The 25543-nt window shown below is 32.8% G+C and overlaps 1 protein-coding gene and 2 long non-coding RNA genes across 3 annotated transcripts in view; all 3 read left to right on the forward strand.

The window, feature by feature from the left end:
- LOC143075818 (uncharacterized) overlaps positions 1 to 9034 on the forward strand; it is a 33580-nt gene extending 24546 nt beyond the window's left edge. Inside the window, exons 6-8 of the mRNA XM_076251726.1 lie at positions 6362 to 6487; positions 7394 to 7430; positions 8520 to 9034. Coding sequence (XP_076107841.1) covers positions 6362 to 6487; positions 7394 to 7430; positions 8520 to 8646 — 290 coding nt within the window. The 3' untranslated portion in view covers positions 8647 to 9034. The remainder of the gene's footprint in view (positions 1 to 6361; positions 6488 to 7393; positions 7431 to 8519) is intronic.
- On the forward strand, positions 672 to 5638 carry LOC143083043 (uncharacterized). Its single transcript, XR_012980534.1, has 3 exons — positions 672 to 1063; positions 3833 to 3924; positions 4948 to 5638. It is a non-coding gene; the product is annotated as an uncharacterized LOC143083043 (long non-coding RNA).
- Positions 9035 to 13483: 4449 nt separating the features above from the next.
- On the forward strand, positions 13484 to 23623 carry LOC143044299 (uncharacterized). The gene is made up of 3 exons (XR_012968638.1): positions 13484 to 13553; positions 19087 to 19159; positions 23417 to 23623. It is a non-coding gene; the product is annotated as an uncharacterized LOC143044299 (long non-coding RNA).
- Positions 23624 to 25543: the final 1920 nt, after the last annotated feature.

A 25543-nucleotide genomic window follows, 5' to 3' on the forward strand; every position in this document is an offset into this window, starting at 1 on the left:
TTATAATTCCTCGTGCTTTTAATTAGCCCCCCCCCCCCTTTCGTGGTTACCGTTATGCCAACAAATACCCGGGGCTTGATTTACATGTAAAATCATGGGCGGATCCAGCCATGATAAAAGGGGTTCCAACTACATGTCTCCATTAAATAAGGGGTGTCGTTGCCGCTGGTTTTCTACGGTTACCCCACCCTTTTCATATAATTTAGATTTCAAAAGTGTATCCCTTATTCATATATTGTGTAGGTTAAAATGTTATCTTTTCCCATATTGTTTGCGTTTTGATTGGTGTGTAATGCAACAGTGCAATACCTAAGTGTCAAAAGAGAGTTTTTCCCGACCTATTCACATATTTTTAAGGTTCCTATATACAAGGTGATAGGACGTTCGGTTCCGTTGGAATATGTTACCTTTTCACGCTATGCCTTAAAACTTTTCCTGATGCACAGGTAACCTATTCCAACGGAACGTCCTATCACCTTGTATATAGGAACTTGAGAGGATTCCCGAGATTATCATTTATGCAATGATTGCTCACAAAATGCTAGGGGAGGTCAACCCCGGATTCCATCCCCTTCGACCCGCCACAGAATACAGATATAATTGATAATTGTTATTTAAAAGTCATATACTATAGCCACTATAGTACTATAACCGAACACCTGTTTTCGGATATATATATATATACATACACCACATCTTCCTATGTCTATATAGCTGATTTACCGTAAATAACTGCGAGAAAATGAATAATACACAAGTTGATAATTGTCTCTTCTCTGCTAATTTTAATGTGCATGCAATATTCACTCTGATTTACTTGTGAGACCACCGACACTAATAATAATTACCTACAAAATAATAGGTGCTCCTTTACTGGGAAGAACATTTCGGATCCGATCAATTTATTGGTTCCATTCCCCCATTCTACACTTCTCCTTAGAAAAAATGCCTTGCACTGCGTCATAATTATCTGGACTACTAACTTACTTCCATATAACTTCGAAAACAGACTATAATCTATTTCACTGGATGAGATTGGGCTCACGGATTTTTTAATGGATTGGTAATTTTTATTTATAGCACAAGTTTACAAAGCAAGATTAATCACATTTTCCACCCGGCCTACAAATCAAATGGTTGCCTCCTTACTGACTTACACCTACACAAGCTAAGTAAGTAAGTAAAACTTTATTTGGATTCGGCATATTGACAAACAATACAAACATAAGCTCTAATGAGCTTTTCACCGAATATAAAAACATATGCAATAACAAATAAAACAAGGCATGCAGCATGCAATAAATAATAAGAAGCAGCACCAAAAATTAACTGTAAGCAAATAGATAATACATGTATCTTGCAAAATACCAAAACATATATATGAAGCACTAAAATTTTTAAAAATTTTCTGTTTAAAAATTATTTTTTTAAATAATTTATGGGGGGGGGGGTTCAGATGGGGGATGCTTGCCTCAGTCATGTTCAGATGGGGGATGCTTGCCTCAGTCATGTTTCTGTGATTCCCTATATAATCAACAAAATTTTTCACACAAAAAGGGGGGCAGGGATTTCTCCTTAATAAGAAATCTCTATTTTCAGCATAAGCTCATATAAATTTGCCTTTTGAAGAACTGAAATAAATATGAGACGGCTAATGATTTTTCAGATGCTTTACATTAAAATACATCCATGTGACATTCACAATTATATATAGATTCAAATTTAAAAAGCTATTTTTTTCAATATTTAAATAATGTAGGATCAAATCTTGATACATGTATGTAGTTGAAATTGTTAGCTTTAAACATGTTAAACATTAAAAAATGAACACCCAAAGTTTAAACCATGTTTAAACATAAGAATGACCATGTAGTCTTTATTAATGTATGCTATTGCTATGAAACTAGGTCATTGTAGGTAAACTGTCATCTATTCCCTTAAACATGTTAAATCTTTGTTCCCAGTCACCCCAAGTTTGATTTAAATTAGTCAAGTATATCTACTCTATTAGGTCTCTAGTTTGGATAGTTAATAACTTGCAAATTACAAATGAATTAAAATCATACTCCTCCCAAATTTATTTCTTTAAATATTACATGTATTATGGATGAAATACATGTAGCAAGTAAGGGATGAAATTAAATTGGATGAAATGTGGCATTTTTTTTTTGATAAAGTAGTATGTCGTCTGATGTTGTCAAACTTAATTATAGACCCTTAAGGGGCGAATCCAGTCATTTTAAAAAGGGGTGGGGGTTGGATTCTAACCCAGGACAAAAGGGGAAGGGGGGGGGGTGGTCCAATTACATGTCCCTATTCAAATGCATTGATTATCCAACAAAAGGGGGGTTCCAATCCCTTGAACCCCCCTCTGGATCTGTGCCTGCCCTTTAAAAATAAAATTATCCTTATTTTGAGTTAAAGCTTATAAATTTTTCTATAATGCTTCTCAGGGGCGGATCCAGCCATTTTAAAAGGGGGGTCCCAACCAAGAGCAAAGAGGGGTTCCAACTATATCTCCCATTCAAATGCATTGCTCGGTAAAAGAAAAGGATTCCAACTCTCAAATCTATGGTCAGGTTGTTGTCTCTTTGACACATTCCCTTTTTCCATTCTCAATTTTATCATGTAGTCGTCGTTGTCCCAGGACATTTAGTTTTCGCTTAATAACTTTAGTACAAGTAATAGAAATCTATGAAATTCAAACACAAGGTTTGTGACCAGAGTTTTGTTCAGAGTTTAGGAATTACATGAATTAGGGGCCAATAGGGGCCAATATTAAACTTTGTTTGATTTTATAGAAAATTGAATTATTTGAGTTCTTATATATGCCAAATCTAACTGTGTATTTAGATTCCTAGTTTTTGGTCCTGTTTAAATTGGTCTACCTTAAGGTCCAAAGGGTCCAAAATTAAACTTATTTTGATTTTAACATTATTTAAATCCTTGGTGTTCAGATTAATATGCTGAATCTGAATATTTACTTAGATTTTTTTATTATGGGCCCAAATTCAAGTTGATCCAAATCGGGGTCCAAAATTTCACTTTGTTTGATTTCAAAAAAAATTGATTATATGGGGCTCTTTGATATGCTGAATCTAACCATTCATTAAGATTTTTGATATTTTGACCCATTATCAAATTGGTCCACATTGAGTTCTAAAAGGTCCAAAATTTAACTTTATTTGATTTCACCAAAAAATTAATTATTGGGGTTCTGTGATCATGTTGATATGCTGCATCTAACCATGTATTGAGATTTTGAATATTGGACCATTTTAGAGGTTAATTGTCAATTTAAAATTTTTAAGTACTTGGAGCGCATTCATTCTGTGTCAGAAATCTATGCTGCATCAACTATTGAATCACAATCCAAATTTAAAATTCAGAGTTGTATTGAGCTTGAATGTTGTGTCGATACTTGCCCCAACTGTTCTGGGTTCAACCTGTACGTTTGTATCAAGCTGAGCCATGCATAGCATTTTATCTGATTTATATATTAATTTGAAATTTTGACAAGTGAGACACATACAGATTATACTGTTAACAATATTTCAGAGTTTAACGTAGTCAAGCGAAACAAATTTTAGAAGAATAGTTGAATCATGTCTTTGTTGTCAAATGAAAAATTAGTACGAACACAAAGAAAAAGTATGGGAATGTTTGTTTTTTAAACTATTGACCAGGGTGAAAGTCTTTGAAAGTCATGACTGGCAAAAAGTTTGTGAAATGAAATAGCACAAATATTCCATTCTTTTTAAATATAACTGAATATAAAGAAAAACACAAACTGATGTTTTATAATAGTTTTTACCCTTTTTATGTTTTATAGGACAAGAAATATAGAAAATGATGAAAAATATAAACAGTTACAATAGAAATGAGCGCAAAACAAGATAAACAGAATACAACAAGGCCTAAATGGTAAGACCACTTCTATATACTGTAAATTCAGATTTTTCAGGGAAGGGACAACTTATTGTGATTACAAAAAAAATCTGCATAAAGATCTATATAGTTACATGATATATATATATATATATGTTTCTGTTATCAAAATATGATTTCTTATTTTTGCGATACTCACCCAGTCACATTATTCGCATTACTAAAAAGTTTCGATAATTTCTGAATTACAGTAATAAAAGAAATTGCCTTTTAATGATGACTCATATAAAAATAAGAAAATGTGGTATGGTAAATGAGTGACTTATCCACCAGAGTTCAATGAAGCGGATGCAAGAAATTAAAGGCCAATCATGGGCCTGCCTTCAATAATGAGAAAACACTTCCTTTATAGGTCATCCATTAAAGATCTCAACATATAAAGATTTAAACAATCCAATTTAGTTCAACATGTTCAAAGTCAATAACAATTAATAAAAAAAAATCATGCCTGATATAAAATATTGTTTGTTTCTCCAATCCTGACCGATCCTGCAAAAATGGCCCTACTCATAAAATTTTATTGTCAAAACTAAGCCAAATATTATTTTATTCATTTCTGATTTTCGGGCTTGCCGGATCATCCGATAATATTCAGGCTTTTGGGAAAAATAAAATTATTTACCTACCTACCTACCCACACCTGGCTTGTCAGAATAGGGATTAGGGAAACAAACAATATATTAATTTAGGCCTCATGTCTGTGAGCACTCAACCTGACCATAATATAGGACAGTGGTTCAAATATTATCACAACATATGAACATTCTATAACAACTATTGCAAGTGGCTCAACTTTAAATATCACTGCAAGGCACTAAACAACGAATATTAAATCTTGGACACAAAGCACTGAAATAAGAGAACTCATAAGCATGACAAGTAAGAATATCAAATGAAAGTTTCTCAAAATGTTCATTAAAACATGATAAAACAAGCTTATTTATATTGCTGTTTTTTTCTCCATTTATAACATTTTATTTTTATTTTGTGTATTTATAGGTCAGATATCTTGGTTTTTATGATCATCAACAGGTCCTGCAGGTCTATACTGAAGAGGAAACTTAATTGTTAATACTTTTCTACATAATGTGCTAATTGGATTATTAATGTGAAATGAACTCAACTGTGTGTTTTTCTGGAAAAAGAAATAGAAAAAATCCTACAAAATTGCTATAAACAAAATGGAGTACTATCAAAGAACACAATTGTGTAAAATGTAACAACCTACATTCATATTAACTGATGGATTACGGAGAAATTAAGAAAAAAAATAGTATCTTTGTCATGTTTGTTGTCGAAATAAACACCTGCTTTATCAATTCATGTACATGGCTCCATCATATCAAATATACAAAGAAGATGTTTGAAGAACATACGTTGCCAAAATTTATTCAACCAATTGAAGGAAGATGTCTTGTGGATTGAATTATTTATGCACTGAACTGTTATGTAGGGGGCCGAATACACAGCAGCTGAAACAGAAGACAAGTTAATTTGACATGAAAAGTGTTTATTTTATTTAATATGCAAATATGAGCACAATATTAATAACATCACAAATGGTATGATATTCATAGCATTTTGCTTATTATTGTATTGTCTTAAACATGCTAAACAGTCAGCCTTTTGTTTTTGTATGTTTAATACTCACCATGAAAATTTGTATTACAGTATTAAAGTTTTAATTATCTTTTGTATCAATAATTCAGTCTAGGAGAAAATATATTAATACTGTTTGTACTGTTATGAAATTTCCATAGAGGAAAAACATTTCCTTAAGGAAAATTTGATGTTCAGAAATTTCCCTAGAGGAAATTTGAAGATCAATGATTTCCTTAGAGGAAATTTGTTGTCTTGAATTTTCCTCCATGGAAAAGTGTTTGTCAAAAATTTCCTCACAGGAAAAAGTATTTCCTCCAAGGAAAATTTGAAGCTACAAATTTCCTCACAGGAAAAAGTATTTCCTCCAAGGAAAATTTGAAGCTGCAAATTTCCTCAAAGGAAAAAGAATTTCCTCTAAGGAAATAGAATTTCCTCAAAGGAAATAATTATGCAGCAAATTCCCTAAGGGAAATCTTTTTCCCTTGAGGAAAAAACAATTTCCCTTGAGGAAAAATCTTTTTCCTTCAGGAAAAATTTGATTTCCCTTGAGGAAAAGTACTTTTCCTCTGAGGAAATTGTTGAAAAAAGGGGCATAACTTTTTCAACAGTGGTGCTAGATCAAAAAAATTTTAGGACAAATATCAGGGAACCAATACCAACCAAGTTATCAACTTTGTTTTGACTTAACTCCAAAAATTAAGGTGACAACTTTTGCACTCAGCGGAATTGCAAACTTGTCCCGGAGACTGTTATATATTCGTTTAATTAAATTGCGATATACGTATATTGATTTTTATTTACCTTTCCTAAGTTTCAGCAGAATCATTAACGTTGATAAAATTTAGCTTCTTCATGGGTGGATTTGCAAGCATGCTAGGTATTATCCTGATCATTTTGACGGTCGTTATTGCAAGAAGACGAATAATGAAAAAGCAAGGTAAGTAAACTTAAAAAAAAACATCATTCAGTATGATTATATAATAATGAAGAATTAAACATTCCTGTAAAATGTTTGTTATTGGCAAGGGATGTGGTATGTTTATCATCTACATTTTAAAGTACAGGTTACTATGAAAATGAATAAATGCCAACATAAATAGAACATAAAAATGTATGACCGATTGATATTTTTGTCTGAGACACATAATTTTTAATAAATTAAGTTGTTATTGGCTTTGAACTAGCTTACAATAATGCGAATACTCTCTCAGATCTGTACTGTGCGTCTTCTGTTTATATATGATGGGTTTTATGTGCTTTGTATCGATCAATGAGTTATGTCCTTTTCGACGGTTTTTATAATGTGGTCTTATGTTGTACTGTTACATCCCTATTGCATGTTAGCTGATGCATATGCATGTTTAATCCTGTAACATTTTGAAAGTGCCTGTCCCATATCAGGAGCTCGTAATTCGGCGATTTATCCAGGTATGGGAATAGTTTAGCGTACTCAAACATGCTTAACCAATCTTGCTTAACCACACAGCATTCTATATATGCCTGTCCCAAATCACGAGTCTGTAATTACATTTGTCTTGTGCTGTTATATATCATATTTGCTTTGTGCATCAGACCTATAGAATTCCCGTTTCTATTGTTTTACGTTTTTCCTTGTTCGGCCTTTTATAGCGTACAATGCGTTATGTGTTTTGTTCATTGTTGAAAACTGTACGATAACATCGCTTATCCTAGTTTTTAAAAGTGTTGTTATACGTAGAGTATAGATAAAAGACAACAAACTGTTCTCAGAATTAGACATTTAGTATTAAATGTTTGCACTTCTAGATGTATTTTAATATTGGTTCCCTTGTGACAATAATTCTAAAAAACACATCTTTTACAGAAAGTAGGAAAAGGATAGACAATTCACATTCAAATAGGTAAGTTTATTTGATTAACTATTGAATTGTCAGCATCATATACAGATGAACCCATTTATATTGTGAAACAAAACATAACCAAAACCTTCTCACTAAAACGAAGAATTTAAAAATAACATATGTGATGAACAAATCCTTTCGAAATATCTATTTAATTGAAACACAACACGGAACTTAGAATGATGTCTTGGAAAAAAGGCACAGACAGGCTTTCATTATAAACCATATTTTGAAAGAAACTCTTTCAAGACAAGTACTAGTTAATGGCAAAAACAAATTTAACATCGTCAAATAAATATTTTACAATTACAATGGTATTTGCAATTGCTATATCATTTGAAAATCGGAAGGAAAACAAAACGTTGTGAAATCATTTATTAATATTATTCCTGTTGAAATTATGAGTAGCAAATACCTGATTAGGCAAGGAAACAGCCTACATGTATACTCATTGTTTGTTTGATTTCCATCTTCAAATGTATTACGCACATACAAAAAAAAAGGTATACGAATAATAATGAATGCTTTATTTGCACATGTACGAATCAAGTCTCTTATATAACTATGTTCTTGTTGCTATGTAGAGTGAATGGTAATTAATAAACAGTTCTATGTCACAGTTGTCATGTACGCATAAATACCACCTGTATTAACTCTAATTTAATACCCAGCATCTTAAATAGAAAAATGTACCATTTCATTTGTAAGAAAACACATAGTTTCCTTGAATAGAGCTTTAGAAATAGACTTGTTCAAAACATCTTTCCTCGGTGATGTGAGTGAAAAAAACAGAATAAAAGCTTGACGATCTATAGTATAGTTTTGTTTTTTCTCTTGTTTCTTAATCTCGTTCAAATGAATTGCATATGTTTTAATGTTAATCAACTGTACATTTATCACTGTAGTTACACTTCATAAATCAATACCACCAGCACGACTTTTCCAATTGTTCACTTTCAAGTTAAAACAAAAGTTACATTAAACAATTCATGTATTTACTCCTCGCAGTCATATGTAATGTGTTGGTAAAAGTTAAGTTTATGAATAAAGTCTCCCACTAACAATACACAATCCATCTATATTTTGTAGTAACGAGCAGCATTATGATGACATCATGAAAATGGAAAGTGTATCCACATATCAGGATTTGTCGAAACAAACTGTTACTGTGTCAAGCGACTATGATCAAATTAATAATGCATATACCAATCAATAGATTAGAATATAACATTTGTTTATTTTTTAATGAAGACTTCATGTACGACAATTATGTCAACTGTTAACTGTTTTGTATGAAGCCTAACACCACTTCGACTGTCTTTCAGTTTAAGTGCAAAATGATTGCGCAGCAAAAAAGGGAAATAATGCTTGAACGGCTGTATGAAAATCATCAAAAAACCAATGTTGTTCCTCGTTTGTCCATGAGTGGTGACATAATTGTTTAGACAGTTAAACATGTAAAACTATGAACAATGCATTCAAAACGTATTACAATTTATCATACATGTATATGTAAGTCTAAAGACAAATTTCATGAAACTTCATGTGCAACTTCGTACTAGATAAGTATGACGAGTATTGCATGCATTACAAATGTTATATTTTGTACCGAATTTGCTTTCTTTTTAACAAGTAAAGAAAAAATGAAAATTTCCTTAAAGCTCCTTTTTAAAAACAAATCATATAAGATTTATTTTTCCTTATATGGCTAAGTTGGGGAAAACATTAATCGAACAACACAGATATTAAGTATTTAAAAACATTCTAAATAGTGCAATAAATCACTATCTTTTTTTTTCTTTTACATAAAAAATTATTCTTATTCACATGAATTGTCATCCGTCTCAAAATTTGCCGATTTAAGCAAAGAACTCAACCAATTTTGTACTGCAAATTGACTTTCCAAGATGCAATGCACTTAATCTACATGCATTCTGTGCAGTGTGTCAGCTTGTTGAATGCGCAAAAAGTTCTCGCAACATGTTTTTAATCTATTTTAAGATTGTTATCACGCATTGATAGAGATGGTAAAACAAATGAAAAAAAACATTTAAAAATTGTGTGCTATTGAAGCGCGCGCTTTTCTGGATTAACCTTCATCAGGAACGCTCAAAATATTTTAAAAGCCCATGATAAGAATCGAGTATTTTTTTAGCTACATGACAAGAGAGGGCCGAATTTAAAAAAAAATAGTAGTCAAATACATTTTTGCGCCTGTCCCAAGTCAGGAGCCTCTTGCCTTTGTTAGTCTTGTATTATTTTAATTTTAGTTTCTTGCGTACAATTTGGAAATTAGTATGGCGTTCATCATCACTGAACTAGTATATATTTGTTTAGGGGCCAGCTGAAGGACGCCTCTGGGTGCGGGAATATCTCGCTACATTGAAGACCTGTTGGTGACCTTCTGCTGTTGTTTTTTTCTATGGCCGGGTTGTTGTCTCTTTGGCACATTCCCCATTTCCATTCTCAATTTTATGTAAGATCAACTTTGTCTGAGGGAGTTTAAACCTTAGTTTCTGAATAAGCTATCAATTTATATAAAACGGAAATCTATCAAAGGCTTCTCATGATTAATCATGACAGGACCGCACTACATTTTACTGAGCTGATGATACATGCAAGGGACTGAAAGTCCATCAATAACAGTATGAAGTTCGTGTCTTCGAAGCGCTTTTCTGTTTTTTCTGGTTTCAAGAACGCTCAAAGTGGAATATTAAAAGCCAGCGTTAAATAAGAAATGAAACATTCGAAGAACTGTATGACCAAAGTGGACATAATGAATAGAGAGTTGTCTTATTCGTATATCTATATTGGTATCGACTTGGTCCAGTAATAATAGGAAACAACACTTTGTAAAGTTCGTGCATTCAGAGCGCTTTTCTGGATGTACCATCATCATGACCGCTCAAAGCCGAATATCTAAAAGCAACAGAGGTACATGTATTACATATTTTTATGTAATACCGATACACCGTAAAAGCTATATGACAAAAGAGGCCCTGCCAAAATCTATCAATGGCCAACTTTTTCTGAGGGAGTTAAAACCTTAGTTTCTTAATAATCCATAAAACGAACAGTTTACCAAATTTAAATGTTTGCTTTGAACTATATCAGGACCACCTTATAGATTGACTAATTATAGACTAAGTCCATCACCAGTTCTACCAACCCAGTGCTGAACACATTAGTGAAAACAACACTATATAATGTCCGTGTGTTGGAGGTGCTAAACGTTGCATTTATTTATTTATTGCAAATGTATTCGACAAATTTAGACGACAATCACCCATGTTAAAGCGGAAGCAAAGTTAATGTCCGTTTAAAACATAGTTATGAAAAGTTGATATAGAAATGGAATGAAAATTGTACCCTTTTTTTTGCTTAAAATACGGTTTCTGTTCCCATACGAGTATCCTGTTTTGTCCTTCTTTAAATATATCTAAAACTTAATACAGTGAATGATTCCGTTTTGTTCCTAACGTTGAGATTCGGTATGGTTGTAATGAGACAATTATAAACGGAATAATGTGGATATGAACAATGACAGGCAACCGTATGACCTACAACAAGGAGAAAAACCCATGTATGTTTTGGTATAAACTTGACGTATTTAGTTAATCAACATTAAACAATGTATACTAGATACACAGCTCAAAAACAAAAGCAAAATACATGAGTATTTAATATTGTGGCATTTGACCTTTTTTTGAGCTTGGTTCTGTTATAAGTACGTGGTTAATGTATATAAAATGTACAGCAAATGATATATTCTAAGATGACCATACAATGACCCAAATGATGTCGGAAGTTTAGATTATCGTGTCACACTCACAACTAACATCCATACATGTATACCGGTTAAATTTGTCGTCGTAACGGGTTTCAATATGTATATATATATGTAACACATGTCTTCATCAACGTTAATGTATAGTTTTACACAAAAACTATTATATTCTCGCATATTATATACATAACATTTTTTTCAACGATTCCTTTGAAAGGACTATTGATTGGTGTAGAAAAGGAATGATTTTTGAATAAAATACGACTTTAACTAGATCTAGACAAGGTAAGTTTAGTTCTATTTTTCAGGTTTTCCGTTACACATTAAATTTTCACCGAATAAAAAATAAAATTGAGAATGGAAATGGAAGTCCAAGATGACTTGGATTTAAGCAGCTATAGCATCTTTACGCTTTCGATAATGAAAAGATTGAGCAAATGATTTTCGTACAAAATGTTATTTCTTTCTTTTATTGAAATAGTAATTTGTAAGGAGATGAAACCTACAAAAAATACCTACAGTATGAGACGCAAATCTTAAACGAAATAATCCAGCACAGAAACCTTTATGAGTCGGTACCAGTTTATTTTGATCTTGTTTGGACCGATAGAAAGCATTTGCAGTTCATTCTTCCTATCCCCAATTCTGAATCAAGACCTGCCAACCTACCTACCAGCACCATAGTGATGCTGTTTCTCAGCGTACAAATGAATTACAAACTACCGTATTCAAAGATTCTAAAAACTAAGATTGTTTTCACAAACATGATCCGTGTTCCTATTGACGCAAACACATACTATAAGGAAACATTTTATACCAGATGTAATCACCCGTAAAATGAATGCATGTAAGTAAGCTGTATCAAAACTACATGTAATGTATATAAAAATAAATAGATGTAATATTTGACTAGTATCAATAAACGGATTAATATAATGAGATAACCACAGGTTTCCGATTCAGCAACTTGAAGAAAATACGCCACTTATGGTTTGTTGTTGTTCGTTTGTCATCATCAAGTAATTCATTAGATGTGGATTAAATTAAATGTCATCACATGATAAATTCAGTGGCAAAACTTTCATGCATATTCAGGATGAGAAGTTGTTTCAGAAGTAAATGATTAAATACAAGGTATAACAAATTTTAAAACCGTTAATACACAGTACATTATTGAAATATGTGTACAGTTAACACGGCAACTTTAAGAACAGGAATACTAAGTCTATGAATATACATTGTATGCTTAGCAATGACGATCTTTTTTGTTTCTTTATCAGTGGCGGGTCCAAGGGTGGGAGGGGGTAGGGTGTTTCCGGAGTTAGAATCCCTTTATTTGGCCGATCAATGCATTTTAATGTGGACATACAAATGGACCCCCCTTTTTTTCCTGGGTTTGGACCCCCCTTTTTAAAAAGACTGGATCCGGCCCTGTTTTCAACATCTGTTATCATATCCGTCAAATAAGGAAGATATTTCATTTACACCACTTGTGTAGTTTCGATATATAAAAAGTGTAAACAGTAATGGGATATTTTGTTATATGATATTTAAATACCTTAATTATTGTTTTCCTACCTATTTCTGCATTTTGTACATACATCCCTTGCTCAAATGTGTTTTGTCTGTTTGTATGAACCTCTAAACATACATCCGACCTTCTGAAAACTTAGCATAATCATTTTCGAAATGACAAGGAGGAAATGCATTACTATCGAACATGTCGAGGTCAAGAATCTAGCGATAGCGTTACTTAAAAAAAATATTTGGCATTACTCTCGTTTTCCTCAAGCAGAAATTTTAAATCTCTGCTGAAGGTCTGGCTTTTATTCAATACAGGAAAACCATGTGTGCGAAAGATATCCGGAGTGCAGTACAGATTGTCTACGTGTTTGCATGCTATATGTAAGCAGTATCAGTTAACCCAAATAATCCAGTCGTCATATTTCACTCAATTCGATCGCTTCATTAACTCTGGGGGACAATGACCAGAAGGTTGCGCCGTAATACCCATTATTAATATCGTCTCATCGTGTGTGAGAGAGAGGGGTATAATTCGCTGAAGCGTTACTTCTCTAGATTGTATCAGAAACTTATATCGTTGAACAACAGTAAACCATTGACATCCTATTTTGTGAATTATGTTAAACACTTTTCTTTACATTAAAAACCTAAAATATTTAAATGCCGAATCAAAATGAATTGTGTATGCCTGACTGCTTTAGTTTAATATACCTATGAATTGAACTTTGGGTTTATATATTATCCAGTATGCCTGGTACTTCCTGGTTAGTAGTGAACCAACGATTATGTTGTTCTACTTCCATGCAATGAAGGTAGGTCTTTTATTCTCTTCGTACATCAAAGAAAGTAACGTACATGTAATACGTAATAAATAGCAGGACACAAGACTGTACTGCATGTTCTTACCTTATACATGTTTTCATCATATGTCTGATTTTACTTTAGATATTTCGATTTGAAAAAGATTTTTATATGATCATTATACATGAATAAGTCAGCATAGGGTTCCTTTTGTGCCATCCTGAGTGTATTGATAGTTACCAAAGATACTATAAATGTACTACACACCTGTTACGACACACCTGTTACGTATACAATCTTTGAATATTGATAATCATTTACATTATCATTATAACTAGGCTAGTACTCCATTTCGTTTAATATATATAAGAAAAACTAGTTAGTGTGGCTAGAGATGTACAGGGAAGGTCTAGATCTCACAAAACATGTTTAACCTCCGTATTTTTTTTGCGCTTGTCTAATGTTAGGAACCTCTATAGTACAACAAATTTTAAATTATAACACCAAACGCGACATTTTGTCAACCAGACGTCGCAAATCATATTTTCCGTATTTCTCAGAAAAGTATCAAGCACGTTTTGGTGTTAATATAGACAAAAACTTGAAGTGATATTTATATAAACTAAAAGTGTTTTATTATAGGTATCTCATTTCAAATATGTCACAATTTTATGGGATATATGTAATTCTATATTTTTCTTTATTGTGAAAAAAGTGATAATGCGATTAAAGCACACTGCCTTAATTGTAAAAGAATGAAAATATAATAAAGAAGATATGGTCTTATTGCCAATGGGACAACTTTTCACAAGAGACCTAATGACACAGGAATTAACAATTTTAGGTCACCCGTACGATGACCTAAATAATGCCCATACCGCATTGTCTGCTAAAAAAGCCCTGAAATGACAAATGTAAAACAATTCAAACGAGAGTTGTTGCAAGAGGCAATTTTTTTATTCTAATGGCTTAATCCTTCAAAAAATATGATTTTATCCAAAATAATATTATTAAAGTGGTTAAACTGAAGAGGATGCAATTTGAAAACATCCTACATTCGACCATCATTTAACCAGATGTAATAATAAACATTGCAGCAAACTCGGCATATAGTTGAAACACTATCGAAGTTCTCCTACAAAACTTTATAGGCATCACATTTATTCGTTCATAGTGTATTACTTTACGTTTTTGATTGAGTTAGGCCTGCCAATTGATATTTTATCGTGTGGTTTTCTATGTTGTGATGTTATGCTATTGTTTCAGAAAAAGGGAGAAGGTTTGAATCCATTAAAACGTTTAATCCCGCTGCATATGATTGCACCTGTCCTAAGTCTGGAATCTGATGTACAATAGTTGTCGTTTGTTTATGTAATTTATACGTGTTTCTCGTTTCCCTTTTTTTATATAGATTAGACCGTTGGTTTTCCCGTTTGAATAGTTTTACACTAGTAATTTTGGGGCCCTTTATAGCTTGTTGTTCGGTGTGAACCAAGGCTCCGTGTTGAAAGCCGTACGTTGACTTATAATGGTTTACTTTTTTAAAATTATTATTTGGATGGAAGGTTGTCTCATTGGCACTCGCACCACATCTTCCTATATCTATTTACCAAATTGACATGCTTAAGTAATGAAAGATTGAAAAAAAAACCATTTTGATCATTGCTGATTGGAGACTTTAAACATAATTTTATATAGTATAGCAGACCGTCTACAGTTAATAATCGATAAATAATGCTGATCGTATGAAAAACATCCCTCATTAAGAGTCAGCTTTTGAGTCTTACTGGTAAATTTCCATAACTTTGTTTTGTGAAACTACATTGAGGATATTTTCTCGAGAGACCCGCGGAATCCTGCTAGCCCTCGTATAGAAATAAATCCCGATAGTACATTTAATCTGTCCTGGTCGTCGGGAGACCCAAAAAAGCCTACTAAAACATTCTCCACGGCTCTTCGATGAAAAATTGTTCCACGTAAAAAAATAATCCCGATGATTCGCCGAGAGACCCGTGGATGTCCGCTTTATCATTCTCCGCGGCTATTCGATGAAAATTTCAACCTCGTAAATGTTCTGTTTCAAATATTCTGCCAATTGACACGGATCAAACTAACCTTTCACGTTTGATCCGTGCATTTTTCAAAATCTTTTCAAACACCCCATGTCATCCAAGATCTTTCTCAAACCTCTAATCTTAACTTTCGGAGACCAGCAAGTCTGAAAGACTTATTTGTGGTACAAGTCATGTGGTAACAGACGATGTTTGACTTACCAACACAAGTGAATACTCAAACATTACTTGCCACTCCGCTTGATATGTGTATACTATATTTTGCAATATAATTTGCAAAACCCATAATGTTGTATACCTTCTTCAGTACCAATGTGGCATGCTGTATGTTGGCGAGACAGAAAAGCCATTCAATAAACCCATGAATGGTCATCGAAGTTATTGAACATGCAAGCCCGACCTATTTGTAAGGCGTTATTTGAGATCACATGGGCACAACCAAGATGATCTCAAAAAGCTTACAATCGCTATCATAGACCATAATGAGGGTTCGTCAAGGACCGACAGACTTGCTCGGGAAAGGTTTTGGATAAGAAAGTTCAGGACAGTTTCTAAAAAGGACATATATATTAAATGAAAAAATATAGAATGAGTCACTCATGTTTCCAAACATCACTCGTTTCATGTAACTCATGTTACAGTTTTAAGGAATTTATGCCTCCTGTCAAATATCAATATTTTAGATATTTACCAGCGTATTGATTATTGATAATTTGTATAACACTCAAGATTATTCTTTCAGTTTGACTATAACATGCCAAGATGATTCATTGTTCATCTTACTGAAGAAGGATATTTAATTTAGTTATCCGAAATATCTAACATAGGTTCTTGATTTAACTATTTGTTGAAGATGTTGTACCCTTTTAGACTTATTATCATAATTAGATTAAGATTTATTGTTTGCTATTATTTAGTCATTTTATATGTACATGTACATTGTATGACCTGTTAGTCAAATGCGTTTTGTTAAAATATACAATATGGCAAACATTGTTCGTGATGTATTTAGATCCCTCTATCATGTCTACCAAGAAATTCGTTTTGCATGCACACGTATAAATATTGCGGTTTTCATTCAACGCCTTCATAGGTTTGAACGTTGTTTTCAATTTAGACATGTTTATATTTTTTTCTGTTTGGGCTTGTATCATATTCGTCTTCGGGTTTATATGATCCGTTCATCCTAGTTCGACTCTTTCAAAATTCCAGAGTCTATCCTAAATTGAGGTAAACTATATGGCCTTCAAAATACCATTTCGATTCCTAACATGACTGAAAAGACATTGATTGTCGAAATTCGGATATGGTGTACAAAGTTTTGCACCTCATGTTTGCGGTATATCATCCTTTCCGCAAGTTTATTGTTTTCTGTTTGGTAGTAAATTCATTACAAGATTATTTTTGTTACATCTGGTGATCCGTTTATTTGGCAATCAGCAATGTCAGTCATCAGGGTTTAGCACATCAGTTGATCGACCTGCTTGCCAAGTTCGTGTTGTTTTTTCCCAACGCAATCATAGGGTTGAACGTTGTTTTTAATTAGACATGTTTTAAATTTTTCGTTTGGGCTTGTTGCTTCGCATCACGGTGCGGAGCTGTTAGTTTCAGTCGAAATACACGCCATCTTGAAATAGTTGCTTATCACAAATATATTCTGAATGATTGTTTTATGATGCGACTGAGTTACACTAACAGCTACTGTCTACTTTTCTCGTCTCAGGATAAGTCATCCAATGCAGGGAATTAACAATGTGCATTACAGATCCGATCAACTTTCATTTAAGAATTGAATGCTTCTTTTTGTAAATTTATTGGGGTGTAAAAGCGTTGACCGAAGTACATTTTGTATGAAGCGCGGAAGCGCTTCATTCTAAAAATGTACGCACGGTCAACGCTTTTACAACCCTATAAAGTTACAAAAAGAAGCATTCAATACTTATAATTACATTTTTTAGCTATGATCATGAAAACACGAATTTTATATATTTTATTATTTAATTCACCTGTGCACTTTATTGTTGGAGCACGTGTTATCATGAGTGAAAAGTTGTATTGAGCAATGCAACTGCTTACGGAATAACACGTGATGTGCAGTTAGCCAATCAGAATAAAATATTATAATGAAACATACATCTAATGTAATTATTAATTCGTGTTCGTTTTACTATGCGTATATTACACACTTAAATTCAATATTGAAATATCAATTATAAATGCGTGTCTATTTTCTTTGATAATCAGCAATATGCGCCATTTGTTTCGCTAAACAATGTTTTTATACAGTTTTACAAAAATGCACTATCTGTATTTTATAACTTGCGCAAATCTAGACACACCTCCAGAGATGCACACCTCAAAAGTCGACTCGTGTCTATTTGCAAATGTTTTCAACAAGTAAAGTGAACATTTTAGTTAAAAGCATGTGTGTATAACGCGCACTTTCCTTCAAGCTCATTAGCATGATTAGTGTAAATCACGATTAATTGTTTTTGCAAACATTTTGAATACTTTTTCATGAACATTAACAATGTAGCATTCATTATTCATAAAAAAAATCCGTAAATTTAGTTCGCCTCAACCAAAATGTAGACTCTTCAGGAGTCGAAATACATACATGTATACCGGGAACAAAGTTAGGGACAACGTGAAAACTTCGACTCATCCAGAATTTCGAGTCAACTAAGCTCGAGACAACGGAATTAACTATAAATTTACAATACCAAAGCTACAACATGCACACATATTACCTTAAATTAGGATAGAGTGAAGTAGTCCTCAGCTTTTTGGAAAGCTCAAATTTGTATTATGATTGTCTTCGGGTTTATATTATCCGTTCATCCTATTTCGACTCTTTCAAAAGTGTTGAAATATATTGTTGAATAATGTCAGATTAACGTTGACCTTAGATGAATTTGACTATTTATTTAAGGTGTTTTTGTCATATAGCTCTGCAACTGTTTCAGTACTTATACATCCCTTGGATTTCAAATGTTTGGCTTTGAGCGTTCCTGATGAAGGTACTAAATCCAGAAAAGAACAATTATACCATTTGAATGAAAAATTATCAATTTGAATTAAAAATTATACCATTTGAATAAAAAATAGTGCATTTAAATGAAAAAATATACCATTTAAATAAAAAATTTATTGAATTTAAATGAAAAAATATACCATTTAAATAAAAAAAACTATTGCATTTAAATGAAGAAATATACCAATTAAATAAGAAACATTGCATTTAAATGAAAAATATCGAATGTTTGCACCCTATACCATGCCATATCGGACGAATGAAATTATTTGACGTGTTGTTTTCAATTTTTTATATGAATTAATAGTTCTTATTTATAAAAAAAAAAAAAAAAAAAAAAAAAAAAAAAAAACACAATTCAGTTTCATTAAAGCGCTAGTTATTTTCAACTATTTTTAATATATAGTGTTTATTATACATATTGCAATTGCATTTCAGATGTCATTGAGCTTAAAGTTAGTACTACTTCCAATTGTCATTGAGACTCTTATTGTGACTATAGCAGCACAAAGTAAGTAATAATACAGGTAGACAAAAATCTACAGGATTACATAGTAAAACGCAGCTATCAGATGACAATATTATGTACATGTGTATGTACATGTATATGTCAAAGTAGCTACATGTAGTATAATAGCCTCTTTTGTATCATGTTGTGGCTTGGAAGCCAAAAGAAAATAATTACAGCAGGTTTTTTTATTTAAAAGATAAAAGAAGATGTGGTATGAGTTCCAATGAGACAACAACGTGCACTTTAAATGTCCGAGTTAAGCATGTTAAGTATGAATAATAATAATGTTGTTTTTAAACTGTTTTTCAAAAAAATACAAAAAAAAAACCACGTCACAACAGACACGGGCATAGCGATGAAGGTGTGAAATATAAACACCGTAATATCGTGCCAAAAAAACCATCACCATCCAAACAGGGAAGATGAACAATAGGGAACGAAAGATTGTCCCCTTTGTCGTAAATTTTAGTTTTGAGTTTCCCGTGTAAAACCGAAATATCTAAATCTGGGAAAGGGCAGTTATTGCCGTTGAAATTTTACTTGTTTAAAGTTAGTTCCTTTGAGTATATGTCGACAGTATATTTAGAATTCTTGATTAGATAACGAAAAAATATCATTAAGACAACGGTGTTGTTGAATTTATCAACTAAATGCAATTTAGATGGGTCTTTACTGAGTTTGGTCATAAACTGTGATTCATAACAGTACAAACACGAGTCTGCTGTTAAAGGGGCGCAATTAGTGCCCATTGGAAAACCTACAACCTGTCAATTAAATTTGTTGCCGAAACGTACATAAATATAACCTCAGAGAAAATTAAAAGTTTTAATCAACTCATCATACTTCCAGTAAGTATACTTACCCTTCTCACAAGAGAAGAAGGCTTTAAATAAGTTGCAGCAAATATATTTGGATTCAGATTTACCAAAAACGACCATTTAATTAAATAGGAAAACTTTTGTTTGATAAGATTGGGTGGGGGGTGATAGTGTAACGAGTAGAAAATTGAAAATTGTCAATAGAATCAAAAGAACCACCAAAAGCATGTAATTTATCTAAAACACATCCATTTTAGAATTTTTACACCTCAAAAGTAGTTAATTGAACTATTTTCTTATATCTTATTACAATACTTTATGACAAGCTCTTCGATAGTGGGTAAGGAAGTTATTAAAAGCACTGAAGTATTAGTTGTGAAACTTTTAATAGAGGCCAAGATGACAAGATATTAGATAAATCTTCATTTATCAAGTGTATTTACATTTTCTTACTGTGACTGGTAACTAGATATTTGTTATGAAAACATTATTTCAAGAATGTCTTAAACTTTTATAAATGAATATAAACCTTTTATAACTTCGAATATCCATATATTTTAAAAAGGGATGAAAAATTTCAGAATTTTCTGATTAGAGATAAACTATAAAGTGATACTTCCTGCATGGGGCACACTAATTAAAAAGATCACACCTGATCAGAGAATAATCAGTTTGAAATAACAACGATTGAAATCTACAACATCCTGTTAAATTTAAATAACAGGGACTTTTGATTGAATAGATAAGTAACACAGTTTAAGGAAAATCGCATTTTCTTTTTACCTTTAAAGCACACCTGTACTAAGGTATTTTACCTTATTAACAGGAGTTAAAATAAATTTCTAGTGCAACTTTGGAATAATTTTCCTTTTAAAAGTTATTTCCTTCAAAGTTTTATTATTATCATTATAATTATATAAAATCCTATGAAAACATTTCCTTTGTAGCTCACACGGTCCGAAGGTCCAAGTGAGCTATTTTCATCATTTGGCGTCCGTCGTCCGTCGTCGACGTTAACTTTTTACATTTTGAACTTATTTTAGAGAACCAATTGATGGAATGGAACCAAACTTAGCATGAATGTTCCTTATGAGGTGTTGACCAAGTGTTGTTACTTTGAAGCCGATTCATCATCCAAGATGTCTGCATTTAGTTTAACATATGACCCTATAGGAAATACATACAAATGCCTTCTTTTAGAGAACACCTGAACGGAATGACACCAAAGATAGCATGAATATTCCTTATGATGTGTTGACTGAGTGTTGTTACTTTATAGCTGATCATTCATCCAAGATGGCAGCCAGCGGAGGACTTAGTTTAACATGTGAGAATGAGAAATACATACAAATGTCTTCTATTAGTTAACCACTGCTCTTGGAATGAAACTAAACATAAGTGTTCCAAATGAAGGGGTGATGTAGTGTTGTATTGTTGCTGTTTAACTGTTCAAGATTGCCACCAGGATTTATTATTAAATTATGGGGCCAATATTAAACCAAATTTAGCATCAATCATTATTAAAGTATCTGTTATGATTTTTATCTTTTTTTTAAATGATTTAAAAACCCCGACGTAGAGTCAGATGAGCGACACAGCCTCTTCAGAGCCTGTAGATAAAAGGTTATCAAGGATATCTGTGAAAGTTATTTTTATTATAATTATAAAATAAGATTCTTGGTTTTACAGAACAAATGTGTCAAATTTTACATTCTTTAAGCTGCTTTATATACTATTATATTTTGATTAAAACAAATAAAATGAAAAATTAAGACATGATATTATCAAGATGCTTGATTTCTTTATTGACAACATATTTGTTACGTTCGGAGGACGTGTTTTTCAACAGACTGTCGGCATGTCAATGGGAACAAACTGTGCCCCTCTACTTGCTGACTTGTTTTTTTTTATTATGAGGCTGACTTCATACAGGAACTTCTTAGGAAGAAAGATAAGAAGTTAGCAATATCCTTTAACTCTTCTTTCCGCTATATAGATGATGTTCTTTCACTAAACAATTCAAAATTTGGTGTGTGTGTGGAACGCATCTATCCCATCGAACTAGAGATAAAGGATACTACAGATACAGTTAAGTCGGCTTCATATCTTGACTTACATCTAGAAATTGACAATGAGGGTCGGTTGAAAACAAAACTTTACGACAAAAGAGATGATTTCAGTTTTCCAATTGTGAACTTTCCATTTCTAAGTAGCAACATTCCAGCAGCACCTGCATACGGGGTATATATCTCCCAATTGATACAATATTCCCGTACTTGCATTTCCTATCATGATTTTCTTGATAGAGGGTTGCTGCTCACAAGGAAGCTATTAAACCAAGAGTTCCAAATGGTGAAGTTGAAATCCTCCCTTCGTAAATTTTACGGACGCCATCACGAGTTGGTTGACCGTTATGGAATAACCGTTTCACAAATGATATCGGATATGTTCCTTACGTCGTAACTACAATCCCCTTCCCTTTCATGAATGTGACCTACCGAATTAGACTATTTACCGGATTTGTAATCACATAAGCAACACGACGGGTGCCACATGTGGAGCATGATCTGCTTACCCTTCCGGAGCACCTGAGATCACCCCTAGTTTTTAGTGGGGTTCGTGTTGTTTATTCTTTAGTTTTCTATGATGTGTCATGAGTACTATTGTTTTTCTGTTTGTCTTTTTCATTTTTAGCCATGGTGTTGTCAGTTTGTTTTAGATTTATGAGTTTGACTGTCCCTTTGGTATCTTTCGTCCCTCTCTTGAATTACATGAATATTAACATGAATGATTGAAAGTTTTAGTATTTTTGTTTCTCTAATTCTTACACGATTTATCCATTTTCTGACATGTTGATTATCTTGATTTAATCATCGTCTTGTTCGTTTGTTCTCAGTTTCTCATTGGTCGAAATTCGATTATGACGTTGCATGTTTTGACTTCCCTCACAATTTCCTATTGTGACGGCATGAAAAAGGCAACCATGTCTATAACGTCACATAGAAGGAATACATATTTAATTTATTACATGATTATTGTATATATCATATATGTATATATAACGATTCCTAAACTGGTGAAATGTATACGATAGATACAAAAGTAGGTCTAGGTTGAGTAAGACTTGCATTGGTTAAGTATGGTTCAGACTAGGTCGAGCATGGTTAAGACTTGGTAGAGAATAGTTAAGACTATGTCGAGTATAGTTTATATTCGTATAAAATGGTAAAGTACTGGTTTAGACTAGAGTCGAGTAATATCAAGTAAATTCTACATCAATTCAGACTGGTCGAGTAAAAATCAGTAAAGTCGAGAACAGATAAAGGCCATATCAGACTTTTACTTGGTGATACTTACGTATCATATGCACTTTTAAATATCTACGATGTATTTTTTGTATTTTCCTACTGTAATATATGTGCACTATTAATTTTTACAGTAAATCTTGCACCACAGGGAGTAGCGGTACAAAGAACAAATTATCAAAATCATCCAGCATATTTTGCACATGTTGCAATACAAGGATCTGCAAATAATAAATGGAATGACGGATGTTCTGTTACAAATGTAGAACAAACATACGCATGGTGGGGCCTTCAACTTCAAGCAGTTGCCTTTATGACAAACATTCTGATTTACTACCGGGAAGGTTGTAAGTAATAATTGAATAATAACATTACATATACGCTTTATTATAATATGCTATTTTGATTAGCTAAGACATGTAACAGTCATCTCGCGTCATTCTGCAATTTATCTTTGCTTCACAATTAAATGTACTATTCAAAATGACACACCAAGCTTCCACAATAAAGTGTACATATAAATAAGACTTCTCTTGAATTGAATTTTAATGTGCGTATTGTTATGCGTTTACTTTTCTACATTGGCTAGAGGTATAGGGGTGGGTTGAGATCTCACAAACATGTTTAACCCCGCCGCATTTTTGCGCCTGTCCCAAGTCAGGAGCATCTGGCCTTTGTTAGTCTTGTATTATTTTAATTTTAGTTTCTTGTGTACAATTTGGAAATTAGTATGGCGTTCATTATCACTGAACTAGTATATATTTGTTTAGGGGCCAGTTGAAGGACGCCTCCGGGTGCGGGAATTTCTCGCTACATTGAAGACCTGTTGGTAACCTTCTGCTGCTTTTTCTATGGTCGGGTTGTTGTCTCTTTGACACATTCCCCATTTCCATTCTCAATTTTAAAACCTAATAGAAATCGTGCTGTCATGATCCTCGAATAAATGTAATAAAAAGTATTGAATGCTTCTTTTAGTATTTTTGTTATGCTTCTGGTAGCGTTGACTGTGCGCACATTTTATAATGAAGCGTGTTAAACATCTGTCTGTATGTAAACATTGCCTGATTGTTGGTCATCGTTGGAATCCGCGCTTTACCAACTTCATTTTCTTTATATACACAGAAGAAAAGTAAACAAACAACATGGGATATCATTTGCAGTTCATATATCAAATACTGTTCATCACGTAAGCAATCATAGCATAAAGCACTCAGATGTAACAAGTCGAACATGCTAAAGTAGTAAATAGAAAGGAGGACAGTATTGTGTAATCGAAACGTTTTTAATGCATAGATTTGAAGAAAAAAAAAATACCTGTAAGGTCCAAATACTCATATGGTCTGGTCCCTTAATAAACAAATGAGTATATACTCCTATGGTCCGACCATGCGCGTACGGTCGGATCATACGAGTATGGTTAAACCATATGAGTATACGCATTTGGTCATGACCATATTGTCCGGAACATATACGCCATGGACATGTCTTGTTAAACAGTTAAAATGGCGAAAGGCCTTAATACATACTGGTAACCGAAAACATATTAATTTAAATCCTATATACTATTTCGCGTGTTATACTTTGTACCTTTGACATTACGCTAATTCCAGATTTGATGGTGATAGTTGGGTTCGAGGTTATAAAATTCCTAGTAGTTATGATCGAAGTGAATTTGACCAATTGACATCACAATCTCTAATTGTAATTTTCTATCTTATAAAGATGACAACACACCATTTAAGTTTTTAAGATTGTAATACGGTGATGACTGCTGTACCCATGTTTTGACTATTTTATTTATTATGTCTATTTTGTTCACGTATCGTTGTAAATGTAACGACATTTGACGAGACTGTCGTAAAAGTGAGAGGTTTAGCGCTATAAAACCAGTTCAATCCATCATTATCTACATTTGAAAATGTCTTTACCAAGTCAGGAATATGACAGTTGTTGTCCATTTGTATGATGTGTTTTGTCATTTGATTTTGCCATGTGACAAGGGACTTTCCGATTGGATTTTCCTCCGAGTTTAGTATTTTGTAACTTTACTTTTAAAGTCCTACACAAATCATATCCTTATAAGATCACGAAGATTGCACAATCCTTAATGAATCACACTGAATGATACTGGATCAAATCTAAGTATCGCCACCACAAATCGGTGGATGAGTCAGACAGTACTAGTCGTTGTGTTATTAACTGTGACCAGAGTTTTTCTTATGTACGAGTTATTTCACACGTTTCGGAAACGTTATATTCAA

The sequence above is a fragment of the Mytilus galloprovincialis genome, chromosome 1, assembly GCF_965363235.1.
Source record: "Mytilus galloprovincialis chromosome 1, xbMytGall1.hap1.1, whole genome shotgun sequence".
Lineage (NCBI taxonomy): Eukaryota > Metazoa > Mollusca > Bivalvia > Mytilida > Mytilidae > Mytilus > Mytilus galloprovincialis.